At 30.7% G+C, this 25,237-nt stretch overlaps 12 protein-coding genes across 12 annotated transcripts; 5 read left to right on the top strand and 7 right to left on the bottom strand.

The window, feature by feature from the left end:
* Positions 1-219: 219 nt before the first annotated feature.
* On the bottom strand, positions 220-6,359 carry LOC124497343 (SET domain containing 1). The gene is made up of 6 exons (XM_075732817.1): positions 5,175-6,359; positions 4,996-5,094; positions 4,649-4,919; positions 1,379-4,587; positions 1,065-1,316; positions 220-992 (listed from the first exon to the last, which is right to left on the bottom strand). The coding sequence occupies exons 1-6, from the start codon at positions 5,808-5,810 to the stop codon at positions 816-818; spliced, it is 4,644 nt and encodes a 1,547-aa protein (XP_075588932.1). The 5' UTR covers positions 5,811-6,359; the 3' UTR covers positions 220-815.
* An 84-nt stretch (positions 6,360-6,443) lies between these two features.
* Positions 6,444-7,231, top strand: LOC124497346 (histone-arginine methyltransferase METTL23). Its single transcript, XM_047061011.2, has 2 exons — positions 6,444-6,581; positions 6,656-7,231. Exons 1-2 carry the CDS (start codon positions 6,468-6,470, stop codon positions 7,196-7,198), a joined length of 657 nt encoding a protein of 218 aa, XP_046916967.1. The 5' UTR covers positions 6,444-6,467; the 3' UTR covers positions 7,199-7,231.
* Positions 7,142-8,136, bottom strand: LOC124497345 (mitochondrial ribonuclease P protein 1 homolog). The gene has a single exon (XM_047061010.2). The coding sequence runs from the start codon at positions 8,049-8,051 to the stop codon at positions 7,215-7,217; it is 837 nt and encodes a 278-aa protein (XP_046916966.2). The 5' UTR covers positions 8,052-8,136; the 3' UTR covers positions 7,142-7,214.
* A 72-nt stretch (positions 8,137-8,208) lies between these two features.
* On the top strand, positions 8,209-10,554 carry LOC124497344 (inositol polyphosphate multikinase). The gene is made up of 3 exons (XM_047061009.2): positions 8,209-9,829; positions 9,900-9,981; positions 10,055-10,554. The coding sequence occupies exons 1-3, from the start codon at positions 9,272-9,274 to the stop codon at positions 10,405-10,407; spliced, it is 993 nt and encodes a 330-aa protein (XP_046916965.1). The 5' UTR covers positions 8,209-9,271; the 3' UTR covers positions 10,408-10,554.
* Positions 10,555-12,334: 1,780 nt separating this feature from the next.
* Positions 12,335-13,756, bottom strand: LOC124496456 (uncharacterized). The gene is made up of 2 exons (XM_047059976.2): positions 13,498-13,756; positions 12,335-13,432 (listed from the first exon to the last, which is right to left on the bottom strand). Exons 1-2 carry the CDS (start codon positions 13,513-13,515, stop codon positions 12,686-12,688), a joined length of 765 nt encoding a protein of 254 aa, XP_046915932.2. The 5' UTR covers positions 13,516-13,756; the 3' UTR covers positions 12,335-12,685.
* A 164-nt stretch (positions 13,757-13,920) lies between these two features.
* Positions 13,921-15,395, top strand: LOC124497341 (uncharacterized). The gene is made up of 3 exons (XM_047061005.2): positions 13,921-14,569; positions 14,639-14,920; positions 14,995-15,395. Exons 1-3 carry the CDS (start codon positions 14,524-14,526, stop codon positions 15,213-15,215), a joined length of 549 nt encoding a protein of 182 aa, XP_046916961.1. The 5' UTR covers positions 13,921-14,523; the 3' UTR covers positions 15,216-15,395.
* Positions 14,941-15,998, bottom strand: LOC124497342 (uncharacterized). Its single transcript, XM_047061006.2, has one exon. It carries the CDS (start codon positions 15,996-15,998, stop codon positions 15,471-15,473), a length of 528 nt encoding a protein of 175 aa, XP_046916962.2. The 3' UTR covers positions 14,941-15,470.
* A 606-nt stretch (positions 15,999-16,604) lies between these two features.
* On the top strand, positions 16,605-17,315 carry LOC124496559 (uncharacterized). Its single transcript, XM_047060089.2, has one exon. The coding sequence runs from the start codon at positions 16,614-16,616 to the stop codon at positions 17,154-17,156; it is 543 nt and encodes a 180-aa protein (XP_046916045.1). The 5' UTR covers positions 16,605-16,613; the 3' UTR covers positions 17,157-17,315.
* Positions 16,784-19,126, bottom strand: LOC124496399 (WASH complex subunit 1-like). The gene is made up of 2 exons (XM_075732826.1): positions 18,567-19,126; positions 16,784-18,482 (listed from the first exon to the last, which is right to left on the bottom strand). Exons 1-2 carry the CDS (start codon positions 19,011-19,013, stop codon positions 17,358-17,360), a joined length of 1,572 nt encoding a protein of 523 aa, XP_075588941.1. The 5' UTR covers positions 19,014-19,126; the 3' UTR covers positions 16,784-17,357.
* Positions 19,127-19,274: 148 nt separating this feature from the next.
* LOC124496560 (uncharacterized) lies at positions 19,275-22,451 on the bottom strand. The gene is made up of 5 exons (XM_047060091.2): positions 21,372-22,451; positions 20,448-21,237; positions 19,879-20,382; positions 19,619-19,801; positions 19,275-19,475 (listed from the first exon to the last, which is right to left on the bottom strand). The coding sequence occupies exons 1-5, from the start codon at positions 22,273-22,275 to the stop codon at positions 19,418-19,420; spliced, it is 2,439 nt and encodes an 812-aa protein (XP_046916047.2). The 5' UTR covers positions 22,276-22,451; the 3' UTR covers positions 19,275-19,417.
* A 38-nt stretch (positions 22,452-22,489) lies between these two features.
* On the top strand, positions 22,490-24,150 carry CSN4 (COP9 signalosome subunit 4). The gene is made up of 3 exons (XM_047060092.2): positions 22,490-22,769; positions 22,831-22,910; positions 22,963-24,150. The coding sequence occupies exons 1-3, from the start codon at positions 22,693-22,695 to the stop codon at positions 24,018-24,020; spliced, it is 1,215 nt and encodes a 404-aa protein (XP_046916048.1). The 5' UTR covers positions 22,490-22,692; the 3' UTR covers positions 24,021-24,150.
* On the bottom strand, positions 24,039-25,172 carry LOC124496562 (putative transcriptional regulatory protein Kole_1935). Its single transcript, XM_047060093.2, has one exon. It carries the CDS (start codon positions 25,027-25,029, stop codon positions 24,160-24,162), a length of 870 nt encoding a protein of 289 aa, XP_046916049.2. The 5' UTR covers positions 25,030-25,172; the 3' UTR covers positions 24,039-24,159.
* Positions 25,173-25,237: the final 65 nt, after the last annotated feature.

The raw sequence follows: 25,237 nt of genomic DNA on the forward strand, positions 1-25,237 counted from the left end.
TCAATCAATGTAAATATGTTGCAAAAAAAAAAAAAAATTCCAATTATCGATTTATCCACTAATCATCATCAGCGTTGCTAAAGGCAAACTGAAAAAATTCAAACTTGAAAATTAACATTTTCAATCAATCAACAAAAGCCTTTCTCAATAATTTTTAGACTTGGAAATGCAAAAAAAAACAGACTAAACATATATATGTGTGACAGTGGCATCGAAAAATTATCGGAAAAAAAATCGATCGATTGATTTTTTTTTATTTTATCAATTTTCACTTTGTCTATATATATTTACAACCAACCAGAGAGACAGAGAAAAACAAAATAAAATTAAATTAAAAAAATGAAGACCAACACTCACTCGTCACTCGCACACACACCGACACACACACACACAAACAAAGATGAACATCGTTGTAAATTAATAATTAATCATAAATTTTTAAACTTTTGTGTTCCTATAAATGACAAACGAGTGAGAATGGAAGAGAGAGAGAAATGGGGGGAAAAAATGCGTTTACAAACTTTGTACATTTGATTGATTTGACTACTTCTACTAATGATGATTGATGATAATATGAAAAAAAATGTGTAACATAAATGAATGCGTGTGTGTGTGTTGTATAATAAGAAGAAAATAAAAATTAAAAAAAAAATAATTCATCGAAAATAATTCCAGTTTAGAGAGTGGGTGGCTGTACCTGTTGTTATCATTGTATACATAATAATATATATGATGATGATATGAAGAATTACGTTCGATGAATAATTTTACATATAAAAAATTGATGATGATGGATTGATGAATTTTTTTTTTGTTCAATTTAAAAATCCACGACAACCAACCGATCGACATAGGCAAGGTATTTTATTATCATCTTCAATAGGAAATTTATAATCATAGGTAATCTCTTGTCCAACTTCAATCAATTGTTTTGAATAGATGACGATTCGTTTTTGGCCTTCGACCGTTATCACTTTGGCATAACAATTTGGCTAAATAATAAATAAATGAATGAATGAATTATTGATTAATTCAAATCAACGATCAATGTCTAATATACTTACATTACAACTATGATTAATGAAACGGGCCACATTACCACAATGTGTAGCATCGATAATTGTATCCGAATCAATTTTAAACAAATATGAACTACCTTCATGTAGATATTTTTTCTCACGAATTTCTGCTACCATTGGCCGTATTCGCTGTCCAATATATTCAATAACCATTTCATCCGGTGGTATTGGTTGCATGGCAAATAATCCCCATACATGAATCTTACTACGAGCAAATTTCACCTGTTTCTTACGGAACTATATGAATGCATATGGAAAATATTGTTATTCAATTTAGTAATGCTAAAAACCTGACAAACCTTTAATTGATTTAATTTAAGAAGATCCGTATGATAACTGGATGCTTGTTGTTCAACCAAATTATATAATCGACGTTGATTACGAGCCTCTCTGGTTAATTGCTGCGTTGTAACGATTTGTTTGGGCCGATTCGTATCTTCCATTTCATTGCTGGCAATCGGTATGTTAGCAATATGATGCATCTTTTCCATACGATCTAATTTATAATATCCTTCACTACGTGCACATCCTGTTTCATGAACACGAACAAGATTATCTTCTTTACGTTTCTTTTTAGGCGGTTGCCAACAGGTGGCCGGATGATCCACCCAATGAATATCATTTAACCATGGTAGATTACTATTATCCTCCTCTAGTAGCTGATGATATCGACGTTTAAGATAGCCAATCTCTTCCAATTCCAAACCATTATGAAGAAATTCAAATAGAATTGTTTCTTCAGTTTTAACATTACGTATTGGAAACGTAATTGGTGGCTGTTCTGGTGTTGTTGATTTAATTTCATCTTTAAATAATTTATTTTCATCAGTAACCATAAGATTTTCAGATGAAACCAATTCCGGTTGTTTAACAGATTTACGTTTCGCTTTTCTCCATTCAGACGCAACGGCCAATACACTTGGCGTAATATTCTCATCGGTAACGATTTCATCCTTCTTTTTTCGTTTTCTTTTTGGTTCGACAGGAGCTGTTTTAGGTTGTCGTTTTCTCTTACCACTAGTAACCAGTAATGGAGATAATTCCTGTCTTTCGATTACCATTCGTCTGCAATAATTATGTTCCATTTGGATAAGATCATTTGATGACAGTGGCATGGAAAGTTTTGAATCTTGTTGTGATTGATTTTGAAGATGTGAAAAATCATCACCGGATGGCTGTTCAAACCAGGAAGCGGCCAGCGAAATAAGCGCTTCAGATGCTTCAAATTCTTCACGAGTTTTAGAATTCTTTATATCGTCAAAATTCATTCCATTAAGGCTTATCGATTCCCGACGTCGTAACTCTTCTTCACATACCTTGGTTTCATCAGCTGAACATGTTCGACTTGAATCGGAATCATAAACATCATCATCATCATCATCATCATCAAGATGTTTTGCAGGAACAGATTTATCCATTATATCTCTACTGATTACTTGAGCTTTAGTTTCAATTGCTTTGTTCTCGCCTGTTTTCAATGCAGCTGCAGCCAATGAAGATTTTGTCGAAGATTTAGTTGATGATTTGGTTGTCTGAGATTTCTTCGATAAAATTGAACTAGCAACAGATGCAGCATCTGCTAATGAAGATGCTACAGCTGACGAAGATGATGATGAACCTGAGGCATCTGATTCAGAACCAGATTCTTCTTCAGCTGAAACTGAACCAGAAACAGATGCCGATGAACCGTTTTCGTCTTCTGATTCTTCATCAGATGAACCGGATGATGATTCAGATGATGATGATGATGATGATGCTGACTCGGATTCTGATCCAGATGATGATGAGGATGACGAGGATGAACCGGAAGATGATGATGATGATTCAGAAGATGATGAGGATGAAGCTGATGAAGATTCCGATATATCACTACGATGTCGTCGATGATGGCGACTAGGCAAACTTTCTGAACTAATAGATGAACGTTTACGTCTATGATGAGGTATTCGTTGATGAGGTCTTCGTCGAATGGTTCGTCTATTGTCAAGATCATCTTCATCCGATATGTCTGATAGTTTATCATCAATAGGCGATTTTGGTTTAATAATTTTTCTTTTAAATGATGGCAATTTGCCCATTGCAGCACGTAATCCACGACTGACACCATATTCGAGATTTGAGCTATTTATTTGATGGCGAGAACGATTCTGGATAGAATTCTCAAATATTGGATTAGTCAAAAATGGTAAATGAATTTCGGCAAGTTTGAATGGTGATAATGGACGTTCGCCCACTTTATTCTCATGATCACCACCGGTGACTGCATTTATATGATCAGAAGAATGGTGATGATATTTCCTTTCAGAATCTTCCCACCATTGATCAAACATTTTGAATGAAAAGTTTTCAACAATTTTTTTATAAATATCTTTGCGTAAAATTTCTTTCAAATCTTTTATCGATGCTTTAAGCGTATCATCAAGTAATTCTTTGAGAATATCTTCATTAGATCTTGCAATACGTGAACGTATATCATTTAAATCTAATGATGGCATGGAAGGCATTGCAGTCGTTATAAAACTATTAAAAAAACTAAATGCCGGCTGTGCTGTAAAACTATGATACATAAATGGTGGAAACAATGAATTTGTTATTGGATTATATGCATTGGTAGCTGCCGTTGCTGTTGATGAATTCCATTGGGCCATCATTGTAGATAGATCATTATAATTCATCGTTGTTCCTGCCATCGATGCCGTCGTGGTCGTATGATGATGATGATGATGATGATTAGTAATCACAGAATTATCTTCAAACTTATTATCACCACTGCTCAATGATGATAATGACATTCGATCATCATCGTCATCATCATTGTAGTCAACATTATTATCATTATGGCCATCTTGGCTATGTCGTTTTTTGACAGACATCGCATTCATATCATTAGTCTGATTTTTATCACTATCTTTATTATCAATTTCTTTTGTAACCTGATGCCATTTAAGATATTCGGAAGCAGAAACAAATGGTGATGGTGGCGTTCCTAATATAGCATCCGAATCATCGATTCTTTTTTGTGAATTTCTACGATGAAACGTATGTTCATGATTATTTAATATATGAGGCAGTGGTGAAAAGTTTGGATCTTGATGATTATTACCAGAATCGGGAAAGAATGGTGCAACCATTCCGACACAATTTTTTCTCAACAAATTGCTGATACGTTTTTCTAGGCTTTCACGAACAGGACTTTGATTACCTGATTCCTTTTTATCATTGGTTTTCCAACCACTTACTGTACTCGGTGTAGATGCCGTATCAAATGTGTTTATAGTATTGGTGGATGATGAATAAAATGATTGATTTTCAAACGTTGACGGTGTGGACAATGTAGCGGAATTATATTCACTTGAAACATCATATGATCCATAATCAGATGTTTTCGTTAATCTTGATTTATTTGGATCAAGATGATTTGGATCGATGAAATTATTATCAATATTTGACAATGAATTAGCCGGTGGTGGATTGACAATCGATTCATAAATTTGATTAATTTTTTTAGCTAAAACAAAACAAACAAATTTATTATTACATCAAGTTTAAACCGCGCAAAAAAAACTTACCGAAAGGATCGAAAAATACATTGATAATATTGCCCATAAGAGATGTTTGATTGAGTTTAGTGACACAAGCTCTTGCTCCTGATGGCGTCATAAAGATAACTTTGGCTAGGCCAAGATGTTTCTTTGTTTTAGGATGATAAAATATTTCAATCTCTTCCATGGAATCAAATTTTTTCAATGTTTCAATTAGAAATGATTTATTAATATTATCATTTAGATTAGTAATGGAAACTTCAATCGATGGCGGTGTTCCAACATAATTTTTATCAATCTTGAATTATGAAAAAAAACAAGTCATCAACATATAGTCATTATTATATATGAAAAAAATTGATTTAAAAATTTACTTTGAATCGAGGAACAATTAAATCAGCTGGTTCCCTGAGAGTCCAATGTAATGATACAGAATGTTGACGAGGATCTTTGACAATGATGGCCAACTCTTTCTGTTTTTTTTTTTTTTTTTGGAACGAAAACAAAAGAATTTTAGAAACAACAAAAAAATTAAATTCAAAATAGAACATACCGATGAAACGGTTCCATCATAACGATATAATTTGGTTGCTCCTTTTCTTAGTGCTGGATCGCTTACTAATTTATAACTTTTATATTTTGGATGATTAGGCAACGTAGACGATGGTGGATATTGCTGTGATAATATTTGCGAAGATTGTTGATGATGTTGTTGTATTTGAAAGGATGGAATCTGATTTTGATGATTTGTAACATTCGATTTATGATTCTGATTATTTGGATGATGAGTAGAATGAGGATGATGATGATGAGCATCATTTTGGCGGTGTTGTTGTTGCTGTTGTTGTTGTTGTTGATGATGGTGATGATGATTTAAATTTTTTTCATTCAAATCATTATGTGGATGATGACGAATAATTTGATTGTGATTAGGATGATGGCCAATTGATGAATCTATATTGGTTGTTGTTGTTGTCGTTGTCATTCGATTTTTTGGATCAATTTTTATCAGATCATTTATCGAATCTTGGCCAATATTATCTTTATGATTATTATTATTAGTTGAATATTTTTCAATTGTCTCATCTTGTATTAATAAATCATTAGCCGATTGATTACTAATAGGCGATGATTCTGATGATGAAAGTTTGTCCATTGAGGCCACCAATGAATCGATATTACCATTCATTTTTTTTTATTTCGTTACAATTAATTCAATTAATCATATCAGGATATTTCAAAAAATTTGAAAAAAAATTCGACAATTTGAAAATCGGTTCGAATTTTCTTTCCAACATCAAATAGGAACAAATTTTTCATTAATTATTACGCCATTGCATTTTCTTATCGATTATTATTATGGAAAAACTATATATATTTTGAGTCATTTATCGATTCGTATTCATATATGTGGAATAGTTTTCGATCATCAGAATATATTAATAATTTTCTTTAGTTTTGTTATAAAATGAAATAATAAAATTAAATTAAATTCGTAGAATTTTGATTTATCTCGTATGATGATGATGATAATAATAATAATAATATTTTGATAAATAATTACGATGATGATGATAATGGTAAAGAATTTGCAAAGAAATAATCATTGAAGAAACGAAGAAAAAGAATGGTGATTGGTGCGAGTTTTTTTTTGTTATAAATGTTTGTGTGTGTGTGTGTAATACCTCACAAATATACACACACACACAGATATCACAAGGAGCTCAATGAATATAATGGTTATAATCACATCCAGCAGATGACTCTAGAATCGATTCTATTCTAACTCTAAAGGTTTCATAATGGTTTCCATAGATGATGACTGGATTAAAAATTTCCAAAAAAAATGGATCACCAAATGGTTAAATGTTTTCAATTCAAAACTGATTCTTCGATGATTAGACTGTCTGATTCTAGTGATCAAAATGATGATACGATAATTGAAATAAAAATTTTACAAGTTAGTTATAGTTTCTTCGAAAAAAAAATTACGTTTTTTTCTAAATAATTTATTTTTTTAACCGATAAAGATAGAATTCAGATAATCGATATTCATCGATAACATGGCCAAGTGCTGATCTGTTATGTCGATTCATGTTGGCTAATCGTACGGTTTTTATGGAGAAAACCGTTTTAGAACTTGGTTCTGGTACCGGAATCTGTGGCATTATGGCAGCAAAAATTGGCGCCAAAGTTATTCTTAGTGATCAAAATGTTTTTGCATCGGAATTGATCCTAAAAAATGTTGAACTGAACAATGTCAATGCACAATTCATTCCATTAGATTGGGGTCGAAAATCTGATTTGTTGAATGATCGAATTCCTACTGATATTGATTATATAATTGGATCTGATCTTTGTTACGAAGATGAACAACAATTTGAAAAATTATTATTGACCATAGCATTTTTATTGAGAAACAATCGACAACAATCGATACCATTTTATATGTCATATCATTTTCGTAGCTCTAATTATCAAATCGAATGTTTACTTAGAAAATTTAAACTTCAAAGTAAATTATTGTTTTATAGTGATAATTTAAAAATTTATTTATATGAAATCACATTGATATGATTATTATTATAATAAATTATTTTTGATTATTAATCATTGTAAAAATCATCCTGAATACATCATCCAATGATTTGATCTGTTTTCGATCCGAAAGATCTAATGGCAAACGTTTTGTTTTAAGACCAAGCTTTTTACATTTTGATACAGTTAATTCGATAATTTTTCGTCGATCAACAATACCGCCAATGATGAATATAGTATCCGGATCAATTGTTAATGGATCGATTGTTTCTGATGCATGTGGTGATAGATAAATGATTTGTTCATGTGGAAATAAATTGTCGAATGATTGATTATGAAAAAATACATTTGGATAATTATGACGATGAGATGAATCGAAATATTGATCCAAAAAATTACGTGTCGATTCACTTTGTAACAAACCGGTAATATGAAGATTGAACCAATTTGTTTTGAATTCTTGCCGATTTTGGCGTATTATTCGAATTAATTGTTCAGCTAGATTTTTACATTCTAACGATGACATATAATTATCGAATGTAATATCGAATGCAATGTTCGGCACAAATGGAATCATCGACAATCGTCGTCGCCACTCAAGACGATCAATTTTAGCTTGACATATTGGTGCAATCAATGCATGACCATCAAATGATTCAATTTGTTGAAGTTGACAAAGATAATTATATCGTGCACGATATGAAATATCAAGCCAACAAAGACGGCGATATTTTTTTGTTTCAAACATTTGTTCAAGATAATGTAAATTTTCGATAGAAATATTCATTGGAACCATTGTCGGTTTCATATATCGAAGCCATTCAATTTCAGATTGAATTAATTTTCTTTTAGCACGAACAAGATCAGAATATTTTCTTATAATCATTATCATTATCAGTTATCATCAGAAAATTTTAATCAGCTGTAAAAATTTAAAGTTTCTTTTTTTTGTTTTTTTTTTAATGAATAATTGTACAGTAACGTCATCTGGATGTAAAAAAAATAATAATAATAATAGTGTGCTTTGTTTTTTCTTCATTTGATAATGATGATGATGATGGTGATAGAATGAAAAACAAAACCGGCTTATTATCTTGGCTTTTGTTGAATATTGAAAGAAATTTATGCTACATCAAAAAATCATCATCATTCAATCTGATTACCATTGAACACAAGATTTACATGAATATGATGGCCATGAAGATGTTTTCATTCATGAGGCTAGCCTCATCATCATCATTATTATCATTGACGAATCTGAATTTTTTTGACCATCATAATATCGCACATCTACTACTACCATCATCATCATCATCATAAATGCCAATGATGATAATCCAGATTCTATAAACATATTCTGTTGACCAAGATAATGATTTTTTTTTTGTTTTTGTTTTTGTTTGGTTTGCCAACAATTATAAACATTTTCAATGATGTGATGATAAAACTATGGCTTTAATAAAATGTTGGTTACGTCAAACTATTATCATATTATGACGACTACGACGACTACAAACACCGGATTTAAGAAATATGATACGATACGAGGCAAACATTTTCTGATATATAAATATGATAAACGAAAAGCTTATCAATTTATTTTATGATAAAAAAAAATAATCATTGTTTTTTTTTGACAAAAAGAAATTTTCTTTATATTTTTTTTTCGTTGATTTTTCGTTATAAATTTCCATCAAATTATTGCCATTATATTTTTTTTTTCAATCAATGAGCTCATCATCATCATCGTCGTAGTCGTCAGCTTTTCATCTTTCGTCAATCAAATTTGTTCTTCTCGTCATCATTGCTGCATATCATCGCCGAATTTTTAATTCATTAATTTTCTTCCATTGTCAATCAAACTATGGTCATGAATTTATGAATTTTTTTTTTCGTTCAACTCTTTTTTCAGCTTCGTATTTTGATAAAAAAAAACAACAAATACGTCATCAACTTTTTTTTCAATATTTATGATGATGATGATTATCATTATTGTTGGAAAAACAAAAACCGAATTACAGTAAAGAATATAGTAGACAAAAACTTCCAAAAAAAAAGAAAGAATTCGAAATCAACAAAACCAAAATCATCATCCCATTCGCCACAATAACAATGGAATCATCAAAGGCAGCTACAGCCAATTCGAATGGTGAACATTGTATTATACAACGGCCATCATCCGAATCTTTATCATCAAATCCATCGAAGATTAATGATCATAAAATGATTATTACAATACCCGATGGTGCTGAACAATTACCCTTTCAGATTGCTGGCCATTGTTTTGGTAAAAGTAAACATAAATGGGGTATATTGAAACATTCCCAATCTGGTGATATATTGAAACCTATTTTTGATAAAAGAAGTCATCGTGAACAATTATTCTATGAGAATATAATCAATGATGATGATAATGATAAAGACAATGGCTGCTTGAAAATATTACAAAAATTGGTGCCTCATTACAATGGTTTATTCCATGATGATCATATGAATATTGATTATATCCGTCTAGAAGATATTACTGCCCATATGATAAATATTTCATTATTAGATGTTAAAATTGGCTATATTACTTATGATCCTGAAGCAAGTGAAGAAAAACGTCGTGCTGAAATGAGTAAATATAAATATGCAAAAGATCTTGGATTTCGAATATTAGGAATGAGAGTATGTTTGTTCTACTTTGTTTGTTTTGTTTTTTTTAATTATTCGAATTTTTTCTATTTTTTTTTTTTAGTATTTCGATAGTACAACCAATGAATTTGTTGATAAAAATCGTGAATATGGATTACAGATAACACCGGATAATGCTTCCAGTGGTATGTGTTTTTTAAATATCAATCAAGAATTTCGATTTTTAATCCGCATTTTTTTCCATCTTTTCCTCAATAGCATTTTTATTATTTGCTCAAAATGATCCCAATATATTACAACAATTTGATAATCAATTGTCCGAAATTGAACATTGGTTCACAAAGCATAATATACGACGATGGAAATTTCTATCATCATCCATATTGTTTGCTTGTGGTGAAAAAACAATCAACACCAACATTAACAATGATGATGGCCATAATAATAATAAACGTAAAACAATTGTCAAAATGATTGATTTTGCACACGTGTTTCCAAATGATGACCAAGAATTGGATGAAAACTATTTATTCGGCCTAGGTAAATTACGTTTTCATATAACAGATGCGATAAAGATTTGTGAACAACAACAACAACAACAATCTAAATAAATGAAATATATATGTGTATGGGCTGCAGCAAAAAAAAAAAAAAATGAAAAAGTTTTTTTATTTTAATTATAGAATATTGCCACAAATTGAAAAGACAAAAAAAATTATTTTTAAAAATGAAAAGATTAAAAAATTGAACATGATCAATTTGTTTGTTTTTTTTTGGTTATGTTCCAAGTAAATTTTGTTCTTTTTTTTTGTATGTTCATCAGATAAAATAATTCCTAAAAATTGAAAAAGGTCATTATTACTGCGTTTCAATTGGAGCAAAAATAAATTGGTTTTGAATTTTGAATTCTGAATTTATTGTGTTAGGTTGGGTTTGTTATTTTCTGGATTTTGAATTTTGAATTCTGAATTGATTGTGTTAGTTTGGACTTGTTATTTTCTCGATTTTGAACTCTGAACTGATCGTGTTAGGTTGGATTTGTCATTTGTGATGTTGATTGTTGCAAATTTGTCGACACAATATTTTTTTAATTTAATATTTATGTTGGTGATTTGGTGGGCCGCACAAAAAGTTGCAATGGGCCGCATGCGGCCCGCGGGCCGCAGGTTGCCGACCCCTGGTATAGGGCATCTTATAACTTCGTTGTGATGAATACACGATATGTGATGTTTACACATATTTAAAGATGTATAATTTTTTTCACATTCTTGATATGGGCAACCACGTGTTTTTTGTTGCATTGATTTTTTTGTATTATGATTAAAAAATTTCTTTCTTGATTATTAAAAAATAAAACCATTTTTAAACGTGATTATTATCTCCTGATCCTTAATCCTTAACATATATACCTTTTCACAATTCGGTATAGGGCATCTAATAAGTTCGTTGTGATGAATACATGATATGTGATGTTTACACATATTTGAAGATGAATTTTTTTCACATTCTTGATATGGGCATGAAAATCTATGACGAACATGCCTATAAACTGAGGTTTGATGGCTGAATGATTTACCACAACCCGATATCCGGCAGGAAAACCGTATGTTAGTATGTATTATATATTTCAAACAATAATCTAATAAAAGAATTGTTTGTTATTTGTTGATCAAGTACAACAGCAGTACATTTGAGTCACAAACGGAATTGAGTCCAAAACGGAATTGAATCCGAAACGGAATTGCAACGTGTGACTCACTGAGTTGCTCAGTCAATCACTCAACACAAAAAACACGCACACACATAGGCACCATTCTTATATGACGTACTCAAAAAAAAAAAAAATATGAGTCGACCAAAAATCATCATCATCATCATTAGTACCATTGGCACATTCAATTATCGTTTGATGAATATTTTTGTTTAACAAAAAAAATTGTTTTTTTTATAAGTTATCCTTTTTGATAATTTTTTTGAAAATATTGATTTTGTGGTCAGCGTCTAATCTTTTGTCTTTTCGATTTACTCAATATCCTGTCATTAAACAACGTCACCAAAATTTTTTCTCTCTGTGTGTTGTGCGTTTAAATTATTTTGGGTAAATGACAAATCCAAACTGAATTTGAATTATTATCGGCTATTGTAGCGTTTGATTTGGTTTTTTTACTATTTATTTACCAGGAGAAAAATGCAAATGTTTGACAAATAATAATCAAAGAATTTTTATTCATTTATTGTGTTATGAATTGTGACAAGACAAATAAAATTTGAGAAAGCAGAAAAAAATACTATTGACTAATCTATCTATCTATCTTCTATCTTCTATTCTATTATGACGCTTAGGATGTCTGTAACTGCAATTTTTATACTTTGCAAGTGCTTGCACTGTGTACTGGCACTGTGTATTAACTTGGCATTTGATGCAAAGAAACTCAGCCCCGCAGGGCTAGAATGGAGGAGGCGCGAAGCGATAAAGATGCGATAAAGATTTGTGAACAACAACAACAACAATCTAAATAAATGAAATAATAATATATATGTGTATGGGCTGCAGCAAAAAAAAAAATGAAAAAGTTTTTTTATTTTAATTATAGAATATTGCCACAAATTGAAAAGACAAAAAAAATTATTTTTAAAAATGAAAAGATTAAAAAATTGAACATGATCAATTTGTTTGTTTTTTTTTTGGTTATGTTCCAAGTAAATTTTGTTCTTTTTTTGTATGTTCATCAGATAAAATAATTCCTAAAAATTGAAAAAGGTCATTATTACTGCGTTTCAATTGGAGCAAAAATAAATTGGTTTGATTCAAAAAAAATTTCCTAGAAGACGACGTTTTTTTTGTTGTTGTTGAATAACAAAAAAATTCAGCCAAAATTTTTCAATTGGTCAATTGATTAGCCAGAAATCTAGATCCAATTCACGGCTATAAGGCATAATCGATTGATTTGCTTTTGGACATGGATGATCCAAATGATAAAGCCATGTACGACCATTATTATAATCATTCAATGATAATTTGAACATTCCATTTGACAATGATGATGATGCCGACAACGACGATGATTTAGTTTGACGATGAAAATTTCGGCTCCAATGACGATAGAAATCATTTTCATAATAATTTTCTAAAGTTGATGATGATGAGGACAAATAAATTGGTTGATCACAGTTGGTATTATTATCATCATCATTATTGTTCAACAATTGTGTAGCCACCATCATATCGGTATTACGTATGTAATCCAATATCTCAATATCATCGGAAATTACCGTCGTTTCATGATCATAATCATCATCATCATTCATATTCGAATTTTTCTGTTGTTGCTGTTGTTCATCATGAAACGATTTGATTGTTCGTTCAATTTTAGCCGGAATATCATCGACAGCCATTTGAATTTGTTTTAAAGCCAGATTTAATTTTCGTAATTCTTCAACAATTTCTTTTTGAAAATCATCCGTTGTTGTTGTTGTTGTTTCTGTCGTCGCCATTGTCATTGTTTTGGATTGCAACGAATTCAGTTGTTTTCGTTGTATATAACGATCATATATTAGTTTAGTCACTTCCATTGGATCATCCCATGAACTGCTGGTGTCCAATGAAGTGAAATCATTTTCATCAATCGATGATGACTGGAACAAGAAATAATGGGAATCATTTAGTCATTTTTAAGAATAATTTTAAAGAATAAACTTACATCCTTAATTGTGCACATGGTTCTCAATATCACTGCCTGAGTTATATTCAATTAAAATGAATATATAATCGATTCGATTTTATTGTGTTGACACTCTAAAACGCACTTAATTGGTAACGAAATCAAAGTTTAAGATATTTTTTTCTGATTATCAATAAACAAAAAAAAAATTTCTTTTCTTTTTGGGACATTAAACGATTTATTATATCGCATGTGTGTGTGATATCATTGATCACTATGATAACTCACAACAATGTATACAATACTATGCGCAGTATATGTGTTGTTTATAACAAAATCGAATAAAGATGTCACGTATTTACCTGATCATTTATGAACGCATGCGTGTGCAATTTTTTTTTTCAATTTCATTTGGTCATACTGTTCAGATATAATGTTACCGATGAAAAAAAAAAATAAACCGGCGCAATTTTTAATTGTTGTTATATTTGAATGAAAAAAAAACTTTTATGAATGACAAATTATCAGACTATGTGTAAGTATTGAAAGAACAGATTAAATTTCGAGGTTAAATTTTCAAACCAATTATAATCATCATCATATATCGGAAACAAGACAACAAGTTTATGGATGAAGTTTTAGAAATTTTTGTTGATTTTTTTATTTCATTTTGTACGACCTGTCTATAGGAGGATATTATGAAAACAGAAAATGAAAATCCCGCAAAGTCATCGTGACTTTTGACAAAAAAAAAAGAAAGAACGACGAAAAGATGGATGTTCTTCAATGTTAAATGGTGATAGATTTGGATATCGAATCGACCGAAAAAAAGTTGATGGTGGTGGTATGAAATTAATTGGTTTTCCGATTATTACCACCACCACCACCGGATTGGGTCGAATTTTATTTACAACAATTAACCCGAGTATAAAAAGAGCGTTGGATGTTGAGGACAAAATGATTCTTGGATATTGATCATTGTTCTCGTCGTATTTTTGTTTGTTTGTGATTGTTCTTGAAACGTTGCTGCCACCCCAAAAAAAAAACTCTTTTCTGACAAAAAAAATGATGATCCTTTTCCTCATGACTTTGTGCCTGACCAGCACATTAGGTACGGAATATGGAGAAAATTTGAAATATAACATTTATCTAGTATTGACCTTTAACTAATTTTTTTTAGGCTTGGCTGATGTTAAAGAAACCAATGGACCATCATCAAGTGCAATGCCGTTGATTACAACATCGGCTGAAATGTTAGCACAACCAGTGTCCAGTGCACAAACAGCCGAACAAGTTACAGCAGCAATCAGTTGTTATGTATGTACTTCGAAAAATGATACGGCCTGTTTCGATGAGAAAACATTGCGAAAAGATCATATCCATGAATGTCATCCAGTTAATGGTCAACAAAGTATTGGCTGCTGGCGTTTAGAACAATGGGTTATCTATGATGAAACTTCGGGTATGAAACTTTCCATTGAATTCAATTAAAAATAATATTCTGAAATTATTATTATTTTAATTATAATTAATTAGAATTGAAAGCTCATGATCGAATTATTCGTGGATGTGCATATAAAAAACAAGAACATGCATGTATCTATCGTAGCGGTTTTGGTGGTATGATTTCTCATTGTCTCTGTAATAGTACTGCTTGTAATTCGGCCATGACAATGTCGACGGTTACACCGATCAACGCTTTCTTTGTTCTATTTTCAACATTGTTATGCATTGTTACCATCAAATCATTCTTTTAAAATAATTCTTTAAACTGAACAAATTATTATCGATTGATTAATTGATTGATTGACGATTCTCTGATCCATTAATAAACCCAATATTATATATTGTTGTTCCATATTTTGATCCATTTCACTTTTAGAAAAACACATAAATTAATTTCTGTTGATTTGGCAATAAATTTAAAATTTAATTTATTCATCAGCTTCTTTTTCCTGTAACGAGAACCAAAAAAAATATATTTACATTAAAAAAAACACAAAAATCCATTATTATTTCTTCGAACAAGCACGAATTTTCTGACGAATGGCCATCATTTTTCTTGATGATCGTCGACAATTTTTATTTTTATCAAATAATATTTGTTCACGAAAATTACAGGCATTCGTTTGTATGATCGGTGCCTTAGCTGTTTCGATCAATTCATCTAATGATAAAATCTCATATTTTGTTGTTTGAGTGGTCACTGTTTTTGATTTGGCCAATTTTTTCTTTTCTCGTTTATTCTTTTTCAAAATTGTTGGATCAACTTTTCGAATATTTGTATCTGGCTTTTCGGTGACGGCTGAATATTCCGTTTCGATTTCTTTGAGAAAATCTTCAGGCAATTTTTCAATTTTCATTTTTTTCTGCTCAACATTACGTTCCAATTCACGACGTCGTTTTTGTTTTAATTTTTCATCGATAAAATTTTTGGCCAATTTTTCTTGTTTAAAATTTTCTCGTGCTTGTTGTTCGGAGAATTTTTTCGATACTTCAACTGGTGCATCATCATCATCAATATTGTCGTGTGGATTCATTTTGGATCGAAAAATAATAAAAAATCAATAAAATATATCATCACAAAATTTAATCATTCATTCGTCCACACACACACACACGTGAGTTTCACAAGAATTTTTTTTTCATCTATTTTTCTTGGAAACTTTCTTGTAGCATTTTTTTAAAAAATTTCAATTTGGCGCGGAAACTTTTCTCCCATTCGAACCATTCACTTGAACCACACTATATATCGTGTATATGAATTAATTAGGTTTTTTTTTGTAAATTTTCACCGGTATAATATTCAATGTCAATTCGGTTAGATTCGAATCCGGTGTGTACACATTGAATAATGTTGTCCAACATACATTCGAATTATTAATTAATTTAATTCGTTGATGACTTTTGGAAAAAAAAGAAGAATTGAATTCATCCATTGAATTAAATAGAAAATTTTTTTTCACTCCTACAATGATTCTTTAAAAAATCATAATACCTGTGCTTATGAGTGTGTGTGTGTGTATGGTAGTAGTTGTTCATTCTTTCAATTTTACAAATCAATCAATCAATAATCGGTTTTTTTTCATAATTGGGCGTGTGGATACCAAGTGTGGATCAAACAAACAAACAAACGAAAAAAAAACAAACAAACCATGCCTTCATCATTTCGAATATTTAATTATCGACTTTCATTCAAATACTCATCAGCATTATATCTAAGCAAATGGAGTCTAGTAATTTTGAATGTTATTTTCATTGTTACCGATATAATAACATCATCAATTATTTGGGTTAATCTTTTTGATGATTATCAACCATTTATGAATCAAACATCATTACATATTGATACTGATGATGATTTAGAAGAATTATTATCAACAAAAAAATTTGGCATCATTCTAATCGGTATACTAATAACCACTGTATCAACAATCGGCATATTTGGTGCTGTAAGGAAAAATATTAAAACTTTAATGATTTACGATGCATTCGTTGGATTTGTATTAATATTATTATTGTTTGGTTGGCGAAATTATCAAAATATTTTCTATTGGTGGATCACCGTCATTGTTTCCATTTTGACAGCATTATCGTTATCATTTATTTACATAAAAACAATTCGTAATGAACCAATGAGAATTCGTAAACAATTATTATTGAATCATGTGAATAATCGTGAAAGTTTTATTTTTTAACAAAATAACAAAAAACAAAACAAATATCATGGTATTTTTCTTCTTTTATTATTATTATTCATTTGATAAAAAAAAATATTCTGTAATACAAAAATAATAGAAAAAATAAAAAACAAAAATATAAACAATAAAATCTTATAAATCGAAATCATCAATAAATTTTATTGTTGTGAATAAATAATCAATTGTATATATTCATGTTCAGTCCCAATCTTCGAAATTTTTGTCATTTTCATCATCATCATCATCGTCATCATCACCATTATCATCATTCCTTTGATTTGATGTTGTTGTTGATGGTGGTGGAATCAATGCCGACATATTAGCCATTGTTGAAGCAGCATCAAATGTCGGTAATTTTATTGTTGTTGTACGATCTGTATTATTTGATTTATGTTGATGATCACTACTAATGCCGCTACGTCTTGATTCAAGACGTTTTCGAAGTTCAGCCATCATATCAAGACCTTTGTTATTATTATTTGTTTGATTAGAAGTATTCATTGGTGATTCAGTTATCGAATCTTCTAAGGCATCTTTTTTCTTCAATTTTTCATCATGTTTTCGTTCTTTAATTGTTTTCTTTTTTGGTTTACCACCAGCTGCTCGAATTGATTCCAAAAGACTAGCTCTACCATTATCCAATTGTCCATGTTGTGAAATTGACTGTTGTATCTTATTAGTTTGTGGACTTGATCCAACCGATAAAACCGAAGGAGGTGATGTTGGTGGTGGTGGCAATAACGCTTGTTCATCCAACATTGACGTGGGGGGAGGAGGAGGTGGTGGTGGTGGTGGTGGCGGAATAAATGGAGGAGTTGCAACATCATATTCAACAGAAATGGGCAGTTTTGGTAGCTTATCAACATTGATATCAACAATTGGCTCGGATTGATTTGATGAAGGTGGTGAAGAAGGCGAAAAAGTAGATTTAGATAATGATGCTAAATCAGGTAGATTTAAATGACCAATAATATCCATTTCACCAGTATCTTTGAAACGAAATTCATCAGCTATACCGGGTAATGAAGGCAATTCGGCAGGCAAATCATCAAGTATATCTGGTTTTGTATGAAAAGTCAATTGAAAATCATCATCTTGAACATCCGTTTTTTCCGAAGTCGATGTTGATTCAGTGAATTTTTGTGAATCACTTTCATTAGATTTTATTTTATTCCCTGTTTGCGTACAACGTTTAGCGAATGTTGTTGGACTACCAATAGTGTAGGCGTTTTCAGATGAATTAAACAATAATAAAGAACTTAGACTAGATATTTGCCTCCATGGTATATTCGATTCAGATAGATGATCAGGTATTGATGACTTCTATTTTTTTACGAGGAAAAAAAAGAAAATATGTAAATAAGAATGGGAAAAAAAATTCATAATCATAGAATCAGAATTTCTTACATTAGGTTTTTTGTCATAAATATAGAATTGTGATTTCATTTTCGAATCATCATCATATGGAACATGTGTAGCATCAATGGTAACCCGTTTATCGTCATTATCATTATTACTGTTGTGGTTGTTAGTGGCCAATCCATGAATGTCACGATCAAGTATAAGGAAACTATCATAAAATTCTTCCACTTTAATTTCATGACTAGGATATTTTGAATGTGAATACAACGTAATGGCTTTCTTTTCATCTTTAAGTAATGAAATTTTCTTTGCACAAATTTCGGTTCGTTTATTAATATCCTGTAATTTAGTTTGAACATTATGAAATTCTGTATCCAAACGTTTGAACAATGTTTCCGAATAAGAATCAATCAATTTTAGACGTTCTGCAATTTGTACCATTAATTCTTCACGGCGAAGATTTTCGGGCGTTGCAATAAATTGAAATGCCATATTGAAACCATTTGGACAATGATGGTTAATATATATGTTAAACAATGATGAAAATAAATAGCGAATGATTTGAATTCAAAATAAAATTTCAAAATTGATTATCATGACGTGATGATGATGATGATGATTAAAAAATTTTCAATTCATTTGGACCAAATGCATATTAGTCTTTTTCCACACAACAAGCTGGCTAAAGTCGAAATGGATTTTTTTTTTGAAAATTCTAAATCTAAATAAAAAATAAATTGCCAAAAAAAAAAGTTTTAGGTCTCTTTGGAATTTTTTTTTATTCAATTTTGATCGAAAAAAAATTTATAAATAAAATAAATTCCGAATACATGAGTTGATAATTATAATTTATACATCATATAAATAACGGCAAAAATGACGAAAAAAAATCGTGATCAATTCTGACAATCAACATCGTCGTTCATTGGAATATCATCATCAGTGTTGCCATCACTAATATATACCAGAGAAAATAAAAAAAAGAACGAAATTTTTTTAAAAATTTGTGATTTTTATTATGTGTATGTGAGAAAAAAAATTATATATGATTTGATCATGGATGAGGATGACTTGGAAAACGAAAGACTTGAACTTACTCATCGGCCATTCCATTGTTTGCTAAATTCAATATCTGTGAAAGACATTCACCAAATTGATCAAGAATCAAGCTTTCGATATTTTCTTCTTTAAGATTTTCAAATTCACCTTCTTCAGCTTGTGCAAGTAAACAGCTAGCAGTGGCTTCTAAAATATCATTAGTAAGCACATTGAATGGATGGCTATGGAATTTTTTTTTTTTTTTATAAATTTCAAATGTGAATAAATTAAAATCTAAAAAAATATCAATTACACATACCAATCGCTTTTGACTTTGACCGGAAGTTTTGATTTAAATTCAGGTCCCCATACATGCATTTTTGATGCTACTGTTTGTTGTTGTATCGAACGAACAATAGCCGCATCGGCTAAATGCATCAATGTTTTACGTTCATCACTTTCTTCAAAATTTTTACAACCAACACATTTACATTTATCTGAGCAAAGAATTTTCGCTTCATAACATTCGCAATAATTTTTTAAACAACCACTACGTTTACAGCAACATCCTTTCGTATGACGACGTTCAATATCACCATGATTACTTTGGCCAATTTTTGGATGAAAAGCATTGGGATTTCGATCCAAACATAAACGTATAGCTTTTTGTCGTAATTCTTCATGTTCAAGATTATTACAGCAGCTAAGACAATTACAACCGCTACAAAATTCTCCGTTGGCAAAACAATCGCAATATAATTTCAAACATTGAGACCGGGTACAATTGCATGGTTTTCGTCGTGTTTCTTCGAATCCATCAATTCTGTTGTATAATGAATGGCTGTTAAAATATTATCATTCAATCAAAAAAAAAAAAAACAATCTTACAAATTCTTTGGAACAGTATTGACTGTTATTTTTGCACCATCTGTACCGATAGTATTGTTTGCTACATTTGGATTAGGTGCAATAGGTACGTATTTTAAATTACCACCACTTTTAGATGATCCATGACTGTCATTCGCTTTGATTATCTGCTTTGGTAACATCCAAACTGATGTAGCATGATTTTTCGATTTATTTGTTGCCGATGCTGTCGTTGTTGTTGTAGTCGATGCAATAGTCGTTGTAATTGATGACTGCAATGTAGTGGCAGTACCCGAAATCTTGATCGTATTTGGATTAACTATAACCTTTTGACCATGACCAACTTGAACTAGATTCGTCGATTTGATTGCCGATGATGATTTCGATTGTTTAATAGGTAAGTATTTGGTTGAAATTTGTCCAGCAGTTGTTGTACTACCAATTCCAGTGGCGGTAATCTGTTGTGTCGAATTGTACGGTACAAAACTTATGTATTGAATATTTTTATTTGTTGTAGTTGCTTGAATTGGACGAACATTAGCTGGTGTTATTGATGATACTATTGTTTTTGTTATTGGGGCAGGTGCTAATGCTCGTTTTGATGATTGTGATGTTGTTACCACTGATGGTGCCATCGTAACATTTGCCGTAGTTGATGATGATGATGGAGGCAAAATTTTAAATGATGGAATAAATTGTGTTGGTTTTGTTGTCGAATTTCCGCCCGGCTTGACTGGTGATAATATAATCAATTGTTGTTGTTGGGATTGATTAGTAATAGAAGTGTTAGGAGCAGCGGCTAATATTGTTCCTGGTTCCAGAATATTGTTGTGGTTAAGAATTATTTACCAGAAAAAAAAGTAAGCAGGATACACTGCAAAATTGAATTTTTTTCAACCTTGCAGTGTATCCTGATTACTTTCTTCTCTGTATTAGTTTTATTACCATCGACTATTCGTTGATTGGATTTGGTACCAGCAATCGATTTTGTCATCAAAGTAGTATTACCAACAACATTTCCAATAGTCGGTTTAATCGGTGAAAATACCAAATGTCTTTGATTAGTAGATTGAATCAATTTAACATTCGCAGGATTGGTTGATGTGACCAATTTTTGTGGCTGAATCGATGTTGTATCAGATACCGGTGCATTGATTACAATTGGTGTATTGATCAATGCAGTTGTCGATACTGTTTCAGTAGATATATTTGGAGCAGCTGAAACTATTGTTGTAGTAGATTGATTATCAGATTTCTGTAATGATGATGATTTTTGTAATGAATTTTGTGTAGGCAAAATATAACTGACAAAAGTATTGGCTAAGGTTGATACATTTGTTGTACCAGTAGGTGCTGCTGCAATGATACCTTGATTTGAAACGAAAATTGGTTGTGTTGATCCAGTTATTTTAATCGGCAGTTGAACCGATGCTGGAACTGCTGTTGTTGTTATCGATGTTGTTACTGGTGCCGCAGCGAATATAGAAGTTGAAGTTGGTGTACTATTGTTATCATTAATCATTACAGTTGATTGTTGTAGTAATTGATTATCAATGACATTAGTCTCTGTTGTAGAATGTGGTGGTGGTTGTTGTTGTTGTGGTGATTCTGTAACCATTTGTATTATATGTTGAGAATCATTTCCTACAATACCAGTTGCTGTTAATGTTGAAGATGATGAAACAACAACCAAAGCTGGATCAACGGAAATATTCGATGTTGATGCTAATGATGTGGCTACTGATGTTGAAGAATTATTATCGGTTATGTTTACATCCAATGAAACAATATCGGTAGCAGTTGGCTGTTGAATATTTTCCGCTATAATCATAGCATTATTTGAATCCATTTTTAATGAATTATTTTTCAAATATTCGAACGAAAAAAAAGAAATTTTTTTTTATTCACTGAAGCAAAGATTCCAGAGCGAGCATTTTGAAATAAATTCAAGGTATAGGAGGCAGCATTTGAATACCAATTTTATATGTTACAAGTTTCTTTTTCGATATACGACGTTTTTTTTATCTAAATTGATTTATCTAATTTTTTTTCAATTTTATCATCACCACATTTCTGTGGCCATCATCTAATCTTGTTTTCAGCAAATTTTTAACGTTTATTCTTGATTTTTTTCCGAATTCATTAGATACTATATTCTTGATACACTTGCATTCTATAAATAGAGTGATCCATAACTAAAATCTTGTGTGCATCATCAAGACAAAATTGAATTCTTTAATTTCGAAAAATTTTTTGATTAAAAAAAATGTCAAATTCTAATCCAATTCTCAAGCAACAAATACAGGCTTGTTCACATGGTAATCCTAAAGATTTCATCGAAAAGTAAGATTATTGATTGTCAAAGTTTTCATGATGATTTAATCAAAAAATAATTGAATTTCAGCTTTTGTAAGATTCTCGATTCGATTTTCAAAGATAGCGGCAACGATCTATTGGATAATGTCAAATGTTTTGTTGATGAAAGTAAGTTTACGATTTATGATTTTATGATGGATCATTTATTTTGTTTCAACAGTTGTCCATGAATCATTTCCATTGGTCAATTCTCGTACCGTATTGAAAGCATTGTTCGACAAGATCACTACGTTGCCTGATGATCAAATCCTAACATTATTGCGTTATGTTTTGGACAAACTAAATTCACGTGCCCTTTCATTTGAAGATCAAGTCGTTTTCATTCGACAAACATTATCACAAATTTATGAACGTAAAAAAAGCTATTCAGAAGCGGCCGAAATTCTTGAACCAATACCATTGGTGAATGGCCAAAAAGAATATCCGACAGATTTTAAAATTGAAATCTATCTACGTATTGCTAAATTATATTTGGCCAATGGTGATAAAGAAAAAGCCGAAGGTTTCATCAATCGTGCCAGTATGTTACAATCGGATGTAAAAAATGAACAGCTCAAAATACAATATAAACTATGTTATGCTAATTGTATGGATTATAAAGGAAAATATTTGGATGCAGCTCAACGTTATATTGAAGTATCGAATAAATTTTTCATCAGTGAAGAAGAACGTTATGAAATATTGAACAATGCTATACTATGTACAATGTTAGCCAATGCTGGTAAACATCGTTCACGATTATTGGCCATCCTATTCAAAGATGAACGTTGTCAACATTTACCATCATTTAAATTTCTAGAGAAAATGTATCTTGAAAAGATAATTAAAAAAGGTGATCTAGAATTATTTGCAACAATGATCAAACCACATCAACAAACAAGTCGATCAGATGATACATCTGTATTGGAACGTGCTATCATTGAACATAATCTATTATCGGTATCGAAACTATATAAAAGTATTACATTCAAAGAATTGGGAACATTGCTTGAAGTTGATTTGGTTAAAGTGGAAAAAATTGCCTCACAAATGATATTCGAAGATCGTATGAATGGACAGATTGATCAAATATCCAATACTATTGTATTTGAACAAACAAATAGTTTGATCACATTTGATAAACAAATTGAAACAATCTGTTTTCAAGTCAATGATATTGTCGATTCAATACAACAAAAATATCCAGGATGGATTGAAAAAAGTATTGAAATGTCTTAAATGATAGACAAAAAAAAATTCATGTCATTTTCTTTTCTTTTCTTTTGTTTCATTCGTTTATGACAGAATAATAACAATTTTTCATAATAATAATAAATTGATTATATTAAATAATAATAAAATTCTAAAATTCTAGCATTTAGATATTGTTATATACACGATTAACACCTTCTAATTCACCAATTTCATTGATTGCTTCAACAACTTGTTGAAATGATTGTTCCGATATTTCTGTCCGTACATATGGTATTAATTCGACACCATTTTCAATGACAACAAATTGATTGGCATAATTTTTTTCAATATGCAATTTAACACGTGTATGTGAATATTGATCACCAACAAACATTAATAATGTATCATCTTCATCATTAATGCGAACCTCTTCAGCATCGGCTTCTATAGCAATTTCTTCGGCTTTTTCCATATCAAAATTTGTATCAGCATTTACATTTTTCACACGTACAACACCTTTTTCTTCAAATGATGATAATGCCCGTCCTTCATCGGCAAAACCGAATCCAATTTTTTTCTTCAATATTTTACGAACTTCATTACGAAAATGATTTCTATTATCAACTTCGGCATCAATCACTAATAATGAATTTTCAGGACCAATAATCTCTAATTTCAATAAAAATGATTTCTTCTCCAATGCTCTTTTCACTGCTTTATCTATTGTAGAATTTGGCATATTAGCCTTACGACATTCTTGAATTACATCACCAAATTCTCGATTTAGATTCTGATCAGCACCACCTTGTTTTTGTACGGCCGTTCGAATTTTCACTATTAAACGATTGAATAATTGAGATTTTTGTTGATCTTTCGAAGCTTTTATATGTTTAATATTTTGCCATTTTGAATGGCCAGCCCAGAATGTAGGCGTCAAATGAAAAAATCTTTGTTGTTGTTGTTGATGGCCACCGGTCTTGAATAGAATGGTCGACCTATACATTGAACAAGGACTACGACCATAAAGAAGACGAACAATTTGGTTTAATGTCATTATTGCTTTTGGATGGAGAATAGGATTCTGTTCAGGAAATTATGGATTTTCAAGAGAAAAAAGAAAATTTTAATTTTAACATTATAATTTCGTCAATGAAAAAAAAAATGCAAAAATAATAAATAACATGCATGCTTTTTTTATTAAATAGAATCCATTTTAGCATGAATGGCTCGAACAAGTCGAAATGGTCTCTCTATAATTTTCA

Source organism: Dermatophagoides farinae, chromosome 7 (assembly GCF_024713945.1).
Source record: "Dermatophagoides farinae isolate YC_2012a chromosome 7, ASM2471394v1, whole genome shotgun sequence".
Classification (NCBI taxonomy): Eukaryota; Metazoa; Arthropoda; class Arachnida; order Sarcoptiformes; family Pyroglyphidae; genus Dermatophagoides; species Dermatophagoides farinae.

Bases quoted from the DNA above. Each gene is read 5' to 3' on its own strand.
- LOC124497343 (XM_075732817.1), bottom strand. From the start codon at position 5,810: ATGAATGGTAATATCGATTCATTGGTGGCCTCAATGGACAAACTTTCA. The intron at 4,588-4,648 runs GTAAGTTTTTTT...GTTTTGTTTTAG, and splicing joins TGTATTTTTCGATCCTTTCG to CTAAAAAAATTAATCAAATT. The intron at 993-1,064 runs GTAAGTATATTA...TTTATTATTTAG, and splicing joins TCATTAATCATAGTTGTAAT to CCAAATTGTTATGCCAAAGT.
- LOC124497346 (XM_047061011.2), top strand. From the start codon at position 6,468: ATGGATCACCAAATGGTTAAATGTTTTCAATTCAAAACTGATTCTTCG. The intron at 6,582-6,655 runs GTTAGTTATAGT...CGATAAAGATAG, and splicing joins TTGAAATAAAAATTTTACAA to AATTCAGATAATCGATATTC.
- LOC124497345 (XM_047061010.2), bottom strand. From the start codon at position 8,051: ATGATAATGATTATAAGAAAATATTCTGATCTTGTTCGTGCTAAAAGA.
- LOC124497344 (XM_047061009.2), top strand. From the start codon at position 9,272: ATGGAATCATCAAAGGCAGCTACAGCCAATTCGAATGGTGAACATTGT. The intron at 9,830-9,899 runs GTATGTTTGTTC...TTTTTTTTTTAG, and splicing joins TTCGAATATTAGGAATGAGA to TATTTCGATAGTACAACCAA. The intron at 9,982-10,054 runs GTATGTGTTTTT...TTTCCTCAATAG, and splicing joins ACCGGATAATGCTTCCAGTG to CATTTTTATTATTTGCTCAA.
- LOC124497341 (XM_047061005.2), top strand. From the start codon at position 14,524: ATGATGATCCTTTTCCTCATGACTTTGTGCCTGACCAGCACATTAG. The intron at 14,570-14,638 runs GTACGGAATATG...AATTTTTTTTAG, and splicing joins GTGCCTGACCAGCACATTAG to GCTTGGCTGATGTTAAAGAA. The intron at 14,921-14,994 runs GTATGAAACTTT...ATAATTAATTAG, and splicing joins TATCTATGATGAAACTTCGG to AATTGAAAGCTCATGATCGA.
- LOC124497342 (XM_047061006.2), bottom strand. From the start codon at position 15,998: ATGAATCCACACGACAATATTGATGATGATGATGCACCAGTTGAAGTA.
- LOC124496559 (XM_047060089.2), top strand. From the start codon at position 16,614: ATGCCTTCATCATTTCGAATATTTAATTATCGACTTTCATTCAAATAC.
- LOC124496399 (XM_075732826.1), bottom strand. From the start codon at position 19,013: ATGGCATTTCAATTTATTGCAACGCCCGAAAATCTTCGCCGTGAAGAA. The intron at 18,483-18,566 runs GTAAGAAATTCT...GTAAAAAAATAG, and splicing joins TTTATGACAAAAAACCTAAT to AAGTCATCAATACCTGATCA.
- LOC124496560 (XM_047060091.2), bottom strand. From the start codon at position 22,275: ATGGATTCAAATAATGCTATGATTATAGCGGAAAATATTCAACAGCCA. The intron at 20,383-20,447 runs GTAAGATTGTTT...ATTATACAACAG, and splicing joins AATACTGTTCCAAAGAATTT to AATTGATGGATTCGAAGAAA. The intron at 19,476-19,618 runs GTAAGTTCAAGT...GGTATATATTAG, and splicing joins AACAATGGAATGGCCGATGA to TGATGGCAACACTGATGATG.
- CSN4 (XM_047060092.2), top strand. From the start codon at position 22,693: ATGTCAAATTCTAATCCAATTCTCAAGCAACAAATACAGGCTTGTTCA. The intron at 22,770-22,830 runs GTAAGATTATTG...ATTGAATTTCAG, and splicing joins CCTAAAGATTTCATCGAAAA to CTTTTGTAAGATTCTCGATT. The intron at 22,911-22,962 runs GTAAGTTTACGA...TTGTTTCAACAG, and splicing joins CAAATGTTTTGTTGATGAAA to TTGTCCATGAATCATTTCCA.
- LOC124496562 (XM_047060093.2), bottom strand. From the start codon at position 25,029: ATGACATTAAACCAAATTGTTCGTCTTCTTTATGGTCGTAGTCCTTGT.